Consider the following 10,467-nt stretch of genomic DNA (forward strand, 5'->3'; position numbering starts at 1 on the left):
GTTTTTTTACCTGCATGCTGAGAATCAAATTCAGGCCCTCATGCTGTGTGACAAGTACTTTCCTAACAAAGCCATCATCTCCAGGTGCTGCTTTTGGTCCCCACACAAAGCCTGCTTTGTGACAAGCCACTTTGGCACACACTGTCAGGCAGCAGTGGTGAGTTAGAAACAGAAGTCTTACAGGTGTGTAATTGGTTCCCAAGGTGATCCCTTACAATATTTCCCTGATTAACTAGTACAACTTCCTCATTACACACAGACAGAAACTGGAAGCCTGTAGCCCCTGTGCCAGCCACCTCACCCTGTCAGTTTGCAATCCATCTTCTTGTTTTGTTGAATGACCCCCCACTCCTAGGTTCCAAATCACATTCTAACATTGCAGAACTGTCAGAGTGTGGTTAACTATGTTGCCTCATACTGCTCAGGCAGAAGTTGCTCAAGATGCAGCTCTATAAGGGACCAGACAAGAGCAGTGATTAGCAGGGGATGCTGTGAGCTTCAGAGCACTTGCCAGAGGGGCAGAGGAAGGCAGGAGAGGTTGTCTTGGAAGAGAAGATCATGCTTCATCTGAAGACACTTCCATTTCTGTTCTTCCTCCACACACAGCTTGCCAGTGCCTTTCCAGTGCCTCCTGAACACCTGGAAGAGAAAAATATGAAAATTGCTGAGGTAAATGAGCTGTCAATCACAGGTGATTTGCTGATGGTTACAGAATTCAGAGGGTGGCTTTCCCTTCTTAGTCTAAAAGGCCAGAAAGAGATTCTCTGCATGGCTTTGCTGAGGTTCGGCATCACCTTCTGTGACATGGAAGACTCCAAGTGGGCAAGGTCTGGCCCTGGAAAATGTAGACATGAAGACAGCTGGGTGCTTTCAAGCCCCAGGAACACCCTGTCAGGCCAGCTGCAGCTGGGGCCCTTTCAGAGAGAATATTTTATTTATAAAATGAACTGAGTTTCCTTTTCCAGTAAACCTGTTACCCAGTTGTTCCATGCTCAGTGCTTGACTGGTAGAATGCTTGCTGGTATCCCAACACTTAAAAATGATGGGGGCTGAGGGGAGGTCAAATTATGACCTGCCTACTGCTTCCTGTATGGATAGTTTTCTGCAGCCAAAATACTATCATATATAGAAGATGGAATGGAAATGGAGGATTATAATTAATTGAAATTAACTATAATCAGATTTCCCAGAACTGTTTATTAAACTTTGGAAGCATTATAAAGGCAAAGCTAATAGCATCTCTTGTTTTATAGTATAAAAAAGGCTAGGTGTTTTTATGCAAGAAAATGTGATCAGCAATTTCTTCTTCATAATTTTCTTAGTACTGAAATTTCCAGAAAGCGTAATTCTTGTTCTTTTTGTCCGCAGTCATTTTTGTGACTGGCACAGAAGCCCCTAAGTTCCTATGAGGGTGGGCTGGGTTTACTCTGCAGGTGCCACTCCTCTAAGCATCACAATAACTGGGAGGGAAAGCTTGATTTTTCCATGCTGGAGACAAAGGACCATGCTGGGATTTGCCCAAACCTGTCACATCCCAAAGTGCAAGCTCTGCTCTCTGTCACTTCCAAAGAACTAGGTAGTCACATACAATACATAGTATATACACACAGACTACAAATGGCAAGGCAAAGAGAACTTACCATTGATTGGCATGTCAACACTTGTGAGTAAGAGTGGCTTCTAAGATCTTATCTTGGTGAATGAAATGCTGTTGTTGCCCCAAACATCTTCTAAATGACCAAGCTCTCATTTCAGAGCCATTTCACTAAGCCAGGACCTGAACTGTCACTTTCCCTTAGTTCTTGGTCCCTCCATTTCTCTGTGAGGGTGATTAAACCCTCTCTCTATTTAGTGAAAGAATTTTTAAGCAGAAAAGTCCTCATTTTTACAACTAACACCTCAACAGACATAAAAACAATAATTAAAAGCCAGTACTAATTTTTAAAAAGTCACACTGCTGACTGAATAGTAGCAGTTTGTGTATGATTTGGATTCATTCTTCCTCTGTTGTAAGACTTTTGGGTTTTGTTCAAAAATTCGCTATATCTTGTTGAATGAAGAGAATGTTCTATGAGTGTTGTTCTTTCAAAGTCAATCTACAAATTATTTAATTAAATGCATTTCTTTTCATGAGTGTGGGAGGGTATTGCATGCCACAGTGTGCATGTGGTAGTCAGAACACAATTTGTAAGAGTAAAGTTGTAAGAGTCACCTCTTTCCTTCTACCATGTGGGTGGTGAGGATCAATCTTGGCTTGTCAAGTTTGACCCACTAAGCTATTATGCTGTCTCAACCCACAATTTCTGTTATTGTCCCTTGCCTGTCAGGTCCTGGTTTACACTCTGTAGCAACTTAGAAGGAATTGCAAAATTTCCAGAGCAATTTCACAGCAAGTACTCTGATGTGTTTATTTTGGTCAGAATTACCTACGAAAATTCTACCACTTACCAAGCAATCAATTCCGGTCTGCGAGGAATGACACGGTGGTTACAGAGAAGCTAAAGGAGATGCAGCGCTTCTTTGGCTTGGCAGAGACAGGGAAGCTAGATGCAGCCACAATGGAGATGATGGAAAAGCCTCGATGTGGAGTGCCTGACTCCGGTGATTTCTTGCTAACCCCAGGAAGCCCCAAGTGGACACACACTAACCTGACCTACAGGTGATATTCCCAGAGTCTGAGGACTCATCCACCCTGCTAGTGACTGACAGTCTGTGACACCTTAGACATTGTTGCAGAACTTGGAAGCCACTGGAGATGAATGAACAAATACCCTACCCTTACCAAATTTGAAGGAGTAGAGCATGAGCTGCAAGTTGGGCTTGAGGCTGAGAAAGCAGAGAGCCCTGGGCCCTTTCAACCCTAAAGCTTACCACATTGTTTCTCTTCAGTGACCTAAAAAGACTATGGTGTCATGAGACTCTTTCTTCTAGTCAGTTACCTTTAAGCCCAAAAGAGACTTAACCATTACTACAGAGAACCTAGCCCTCTTCTGTACACCTTGGTAACAGCAGTAATAGTATTCAGTTTCTGTGCAGAATAGGGTTTAATCCATCAACTAACTGCTTCCAGTGTATTTAATTTCCTCAGCTACCTGTGAGGGAGATCTTACTGTATCATCATGTTCTGAACAGAGACTCCGAGACTTAAAGACAAGTAGTTACTTGTCCAGACCCCGGTCTGTCTTCAGCCCTGAGGCATGCACCCCTCCTGATGCTTTGTCTAAGTGATAGCGCACTGCATAAGTGACTTACTCCAAAATGGATTGACTATGTAGTTCAAAGGGGTTGCTAATAATAGCAAATCATTCTCCCTCCTTCTCATTTTCAAAGGATTACAAACTATATCTCACAGCTGTCAAGGGCTGAAGTGAAAACAGCAATTGAGAGAGCTTTTCAAGTCTGGAGTGTGGCATCGCCCCTGACCTTCACTGAGACCTTGCAGGGAGAAGCAGACATCAACATTGCTTTCGTCTCAAGAGGTAGGCTCAAAGAAACTTTGCTTTCTCTAGCTAACCTGGGACATTAGGCAAAGGCTTAACCACAAACCATCTAATTTCAGACCATGGTGACAATTCTCCATTTGACGGACCCAATGGAATCCTTGCCCATGCCTTTCAACCAGGTGGGGGTATTGGAGGAGATGCTCATTTTGATTCAGAAGAAACGTGGACTCGAGATTCCAACAGTAAGTGGGTCATTGTTGGAGTCACATGAAGCTTCTAACTTCGTCTTTCCCACCTTAGAGTCAGGATGTATATCTATGCACATTACTGTAGAATTCAAATCAATCACTTATACTTTTTGCTACTTAAAAATAAATCACCTTAAAAGTTTGTTGTTGTTGTTGTTGTTGTTGCTGTTGTTGCTTTAATCAAAAGCTGAATGTTGACCTTATTTCCCACTGCAGTGCTTAAATCCATGTGCACTACTGTCATGGGATAATGAAAGGAAGTAACTGGTGAACGAAAGAAACCTACCTCCTTAGCTCTCTAAGGGCTAAAGTTCTTCTTAATGCATCTTCATGTGGCAGCAGGATGAGGGCAACCAAAATAAATGACCCTGAAATCCCTTGGCTGCCTCACAGCACCATCAATCCAGATCATTCACCTCCCAATATTTTTCACTCAAGATTAACTTGAGTGAAAACACATGATTTCTGAGAGAAGCATTTAAATTTCAGAAGGCAGGGAACTGAACATTGAAAACCACAGCTGAACCCTGCCTGGGTCTTGGTTGGTCAAACAAGGCTGGGCTGAGGAAAGCCACACTCATTTAGTTACACATTCTTTGGCAACTTGTACTCTTGATGGCCAAGCTCAGTGGTTGAGACAGAGGCTACTTAGCTCCCAAAGCATGAAGTTTTCTGACCCTGCTCCTTAAGTCCCTCCACTCCTGAGTTTAATGTTTGACAAGGCCTGTTCTTCACATCTTTCACAAAAGTTGAAGTACTAGGGTTCATTTGAAAAGGTAGACTGTTCAAAGAGCAGCCACATTCTTGCTTCTAGCAGCCTAATTTCCACGGGCTTCCTTCTCAGCAATGTGCCCGTGCAACAAGACACCCTTGCCGGAGCGTTCAGACAAGGAGGGCTGGGATGCCTGAGGAGAGGAGAGGAAGTGAGGGCAGTGTATTTAGAGCCTGTGCGCAGTCAGCCTTGTGTCTGAGCTGCTGCACTGAGAGTCAGGCTCTTCCCTGTCTCTTCCATGGAGACTCTGCCAAAGAGCCTGAGAGCCAGTCAGGATGTGTGAACACAAGAGAAACAGAATTCTTCCATCCTGAGAGTCACAGCTCCACTACCATTTCATCAACCCTCCACATTCATAAAATGAGGATGTTGGAATAAAGACAGATTTTATTAGTCTCTGAGATTTGATGGGAACCTTGTGTCTCCTACCTTGATACCTCTTCATTGCTGTTCTTCAGGTGCCTGAAAAGAAAAGGGAAAAGATGAATACATGAATGTTTCCTTCCATGACAGTTTTGGCCTTCAAGGTCACATCCTTTGAGATCATATAGATCATATGTGGAGCCAGTTAGATCATTCACCATCTTTGCTTGAATTTCAGATTACAACCTGTTTCTCGTGGCTGCTCATGAATTTGGACATTCCTTGGGACTCTCTCACTCCACTGATCCGGGTGCCTTGATGTACCCAAACTATGCTTACAGGGAACCTAGCACCTATTCACTACCACAAGATGATATCAATGGCATTCAGACAATCTATGGTAAGGTCATGTGGACAACATGGTAGAACATAATAGGACTTGAGATTTGGCCTCATCAAGTCCAGCACGCAAGCATCTCTCCATTGGAGTCTCTGGATTTTATCCACAAAGGAAGCTCAAATTAATCTCTTGAAGTTGCCGGTAATAACTATAGTGTTAGCAAAAGATAGACTGAGCCTCTAATGTGATTTTGCTACATCTTGGTTTTTAGTTATTGGATGTCTATTTCTGCCCTAAAGTAAAGGTTAGAGGACAGGCCTGTGGGCACATATCTGTAATATTAGCATTCAGGAGTTCGAACCAAAGCTTGGAGTACATGGTGAGACTTGGTCTCAAGAAAAGAAGGGGAGAAAGTTAGGAGAGATGGGGAGAAGGAGAGGAGAAGGAAGGGAGGGAGGGAGGGGAAGAAGAGGAGAAGAGTGGGAAGACTTGGGAAAATGTGTAGAGGTACTCCCCACCATTATTTCTAAGTGGTGGAGACATTTTCCTCCTACATCTTTATGCTTTCCAATTTTGTGTATTCTGAAAAGACACAATTATCCCTTTTCATAGAACAACTCTCCTTCCAGAATTATCTGTGAAAGAATTCTTCACATAGATTCCTAAGCAGGCATGTGTTAGGCTTGTCAAGAATGTTTACTGAAGTATAATTTGTAGTAAAGGAAGGTAGAGGACCACAGGAGATCCAACTCCTCCATCTTGCCCTTCTGCTACTGAATGTACAGACAGAAGCAGGATGGGAAGGAAGAGCGTTCTCCCCTTGGGGTAGGGTTACCCTATAAATCAAGAGTATGAGATATCATGTCAGGGAATCTTCTCATCACAGTAGAATCTCTAAGAATAAGGAACCTCACTCAAATCCCCAACTCTGAGCCACATGCCAGGAACCACTCCCTTTGCTGGCCAGTCCTCTTGATGCTCCAGCATTTCTAAATGACAACTATAATCCTTAGTTCCATGATAGGAAAATGCATAAAGATGTAAATTATTGTGTATTTATTTAACATTTTGAAACAGTTTCTCACTCTGTGTCCAGACTTGTCTCAAATTGAGACTAATCCTCCTGTCTCAATATCCATAGTGCTGAGATTTCAAAGTCTGTGATGCAATGTCCAGCTAAACTGTCAATTTTTATAGAAAAGAAATTGAGTTAGGGCAAAAGCCTAATACGAGATCTATCATTGCATTTGGAGGTTGGTGAGGAACAAGGAAGTGGATTCTCAATGACAAAACAGCAGAAAGAAGAAACAGAAGGGAGAAGGGTGGCTTAAACATTAAAAGGAACCGTCAGATTCCAATTATTTTCCAGATTAAGTAGAAACCATCGTTACTCTTGTGAACAGGCCAGCCTTTAAACGGAGCATATGTACAGAGTCTACTGTGACTTACGAAACCAGCTAGTGACCTTTTTCTTCATGAAAAGACCCTCTGCCTTCCTACCTATTTGAAACACATCAAAAGTATCATGGCACTTCTACTTATTAAATTATTTCATTCCCCAGGACCTTCAGACAATCCCATCCAACCTACCGGGGCCAGCACGCCCAAAGCCTGTGACCCCCACCTGAGATTTGATGCTGCTACCACACTCCGTGGGGAGATTTACTTCTTTAAAGACAAGTATAAAATTGAGCTGTCCTTTCTTTGTACATGTCTGTTTGTCAGACCTTAAAACTGATTTCTAATGAAACACATCACTCAACACACAGGCATCTCCTTGGAATTTTTAGTGTTTTCTAGGTGTCCTGAAACATCCAGAGGGTGGGGGAACGAAAGCATCAAGCATCCACAAGCATCTCTGTTGTGGTTAGAGTCTTTCAGCGTTGGACCTATTAATCGCTGAAAGATCCTAGCCATGTTAGGTTTGTCAGGGTAAGAAGAGGATGTGATGCCAACTGTGACCTAAAAACTGTCAAGGGCTCACCACATGAGATGGACACCACTACCATAAATTAAGGTCCTACATGAATCATGAATGTTACACATATATATACTGCAGAAACCATGCAAGGGTCATTTCTAGCCAAGAATCACAGAAAGTAACAGCCCTCTGTCTCTTCCTGTCCCTGTCCCTCTCCATCTCCCCATTCCCCTCTGTCTGTCTGTCTCTGTATGTATGTCCTTGTGTTCCTTTAGGTACTTCTGGAGACGGCATCCTCAGCTGAGAACAGTTGACCTCAATTTCATATCTCTGTTCTGGCCCTTCCTACCCAATGGCCTTCAGGCTGCTTATGAGGATTTTGATAGAGATCTAGTTTTCCTATTTAAAGGTAACATCCTACTGTCTCCTTCTGTTCTTCCTGAAGGGCAGGGCAGAACTTCTCTTTGTCCCACAGCCCTTTCAGAAGGGAAAAGCCAGGAAGAGCATGCTACTGCCAGGCTTGGGCCCCATCATGGTCACCAACAACTGAGTGAAGTTGCACAGGCTGGACCCTCATTTAGGTCTTAATATTGTCCTCAACAAATGCAACAGCATGAGACAATCTTCAGTATTTCTCTGCCCTCATCCTAGATGTGGTCTACTAAGATACCTCAAGGCTGTGATTTAGTTTCTGTAAGCAGTCACAGCAGGCAAGACCTCTCTAGTTTGGGACCATGAGCATCAGTCTGTAACAGCTGATGTCCTTCAGGTTCAGGGAGGGATGATGAGGACTTCCAGTGCACCCTGAGCTCCACTGTGATGGCCTTGCCTTTCTCAGATTACCTGCTCCATTTTCATTACTGTGGGATGACAAAGTGCTGTATTGTAGAAAGGAAGAGCCCTGTTAAGGATTTTCTCTGAATTGTTGGCAGGCAGACAGTACTGGGCTCTAAGTGGCTATGACCTGCAGCGAGACTACCCCAAAGATATATCCAACTATGGATTCCCAAGGAGTGTCCAAGCCATTGATGCAGCTGTTTCCTATGGTGGGAAGACATACTTCTTCATAAACAACCAGTGTTGGAGGTGAGATGAATGAGTTTTTTCCATTAAAATTGAAATACGTGCTTCTCTGCTGTATGTACGAAACGTCAACACAGACATCTGAAGACTTAAATCTCCATGATCTTTTAATAGCTTTGTGAGGATGTAGTCTTTATCATAGTGTGATGTTGCCACTGGTTTTAAATTTTTCATTTTTATCACATAAAACGCCTACACAAATGTGCTGAGGACTCTATGGCATGCGCTGTTTCATACCCTCCTGACGCTCTAGGGTGGGATATGAGAAAGAAGTAAGTTGATTATTACTATGAGTTGAGTTCTGATATTTCCAAATGAATGTTTTCCGCCTCATTTACAGAATTTGGTACACAAGAGGAACTTATAAAAACATAAAAGCAAGAGAGGAATTATCTGTAGAGAGAAAAAGGACAGGTGGGTGGGACTAAAAGGAAGATAATGGAGACAGGAATGTAAATAAACAATGTATCTATGTGGGAAAGTGTTGTAATGAAGCCCATTACTTTACATGCTAAGAAAAATGCTAATAAATGCATTTCTTTTCATTATATACATGTACACACATACACATAGTTATGCTCATTTTACCAGTCAAGTAAATTACTTAGAAAATATAGGCTCTAGTTTTGGGATATAACCCCTTCATCAGCAATCAGAATGCTGTTTTAGAATCAATGGCATTTCTGTTTTCTGAACAAAATACCCTTAGGTAGAGATGGTAAGCATTCCTAATCTCAGCCAATGGGACACAGTGAAGACTTAGTGTGAGCATATGTAAGAGAGTACTTTATGACTTAAACAAATTAAAAGAAATGTCTTAGAGTATATTGCTTTTAAATCATGTGATATGTTGTTCTCTTTAGATATGACAATCAAAGAGGATCCATGGACCCAGGTTATCCCAAAAGCATAGCAAGCATGTTCCCGGGAGTAAACTGCAGAGTTGATGCAGTTTTCCTGCAGGATTGTAAGTGGGGGGAAAAGTTAACAGAACTGTTTAAAATCTTAAAATAGCACATCTGCTTTCCTATATCCTACTTGGTTTATTTGGTGAAAACTCAGAGCTAAGATCTATAAGCTAACTTGGACAATTGTCTCTTTCTTACAGCCTTCTTCCTCTTCTTCAGTGGACCACAATATTTTGCATTTAATCTTGCCAGTCGCAGAATCACTAGAGTTGCAAGAAGCAATTTATGGCTTAACTGTTCATAGAGTTGAGCGAAGTCGATTGTCCTCCCATCCACCCTATGAATACAAAAGGGAAGGTCAGTCTGTATATTCATCCCACGTGTCCTGCCCAGACTTTCCTCAGTGGTAACTAGCCCTGCAGCCCTCTCTGAAGAACCAGTGTTTGGAATCTTCCATTCCTGACCAGGACTGACTCCTTCTGCACATTCCAACCCTGGTTAGTGAATGCATCACAAAGAGAGCAAGCCATTCATTACCTTAATCTTCACTATTTCATTATCTGCTCTTCTGCCTTCTAAACTTCATGTTTTATTACTTGCTTATCTAGCTTCAAATGTTCCTAATTCTCTTCAAACAGGGAATCTAGCATTGGATTTTCATTACATATGAGGATTATAAACACAGAGGTCATCCCCTCATCTGTACAGAAAATGTACTGTTATTTCCTCCCTTGGAAAAAATATGAAAAACATGTATTCTGGGTTTAATCATGCCCCTCTGCATGCCAGGCAAAAAAAAATACACTGAAATCTTAACCCCAGCTGTTTATCTAGCTGTTAACCAGAGTCTTTGAAGATATAATGAACTATGTGTAAATTACAAGACCGCTCTAAACAGGGCTAGGATGAGCCCTAAGCCCATATGTATGTGCTTATAAAAAGGGATGGGTGTGGATGTCACTCAGAGATTAAAGCATTTGCCTAACATGTTTTATTCTGATGAGATTTGGGGAGAATCAGCAGAGGCATGGGCACATGGTAGAAGAGACCAAAGAGAACCAGACACTAGAGTGCTGCGTCTGTTAAGTCTATCTGTCAATAATTTCTCAGGCAGAGGCGGGTAGGAAGGGGTTTGAAAAAAGGACCATTCCTTCCTCAAGCAGACTCCAGAAATCAGACACTTGATGTGGGTTTTTTGGCTTTTGTGAAAAAATAAAGTTGTTCTTCTGCTCTACTGAATATGTGCTCTTTGTTAGAGAAGCACTAGAAAGCTGACACAGTACATCAGCCCTGAAGACCACGGGGTGCTGTGCTGGTGCTGGTGCTGGTGCTGGTGCTGGTGCTGGTGCTGGTGCTAGAGAAGCACTAGAAAACTGACACAGCTCATCA

At 42.4% G+C, this 10,467-nt stretch overlaps 1 protein-coding gene across 1 annotated transcript; it reads left to right on the forward strand.

Moving 5' to 3' along the window:
* The first annotated feature begins 451 nt into the window (after positions 1-451).
* Mmp8 (matrix metallopeptidase 8) lies at positions 452-10,312 on the forward strand. The gene is made up of 10 exons (XM_031343036.1): positions 452-669; positions 2,421-2,659; positions 3,331-3,479; positions 3,560-3,685; positions 5,065-5,226; positions 6,729-6,846; positions 7,363-7,496; positions 8,020-8,173; positions 9,034-9,137; positions 9,279-10,312. Exons 1-10 carry the CDS (start codon positions 559-561, stop codon positions 9,380-9,382), a joined length of 1,401 nt encoding a protein of 466 aa, XP_031198896.1. The 5' UTR covers positions 452-558; the 3' UTR covers positions 9,383-10,312.
* Positions 10,313-10,467: the final 155 nt, after the last annotated feature.

The sequence above is a fragment of the Mastomys coucha genome, unplaced genomic scaffold (assembly GCF_008632895.1).
Source record: "Mastomys coucha isolate ucsf_1 unplaced genomic scaffold, UCSF_Mcou_1 pScaffold23, whole genome shotgun sequence".
Lineage (NCBI taxonomy): Eukaryota > Metazoa > Chordata > Mammalia > Rodentia > Muridae > Mastomys > Mastomys coucha.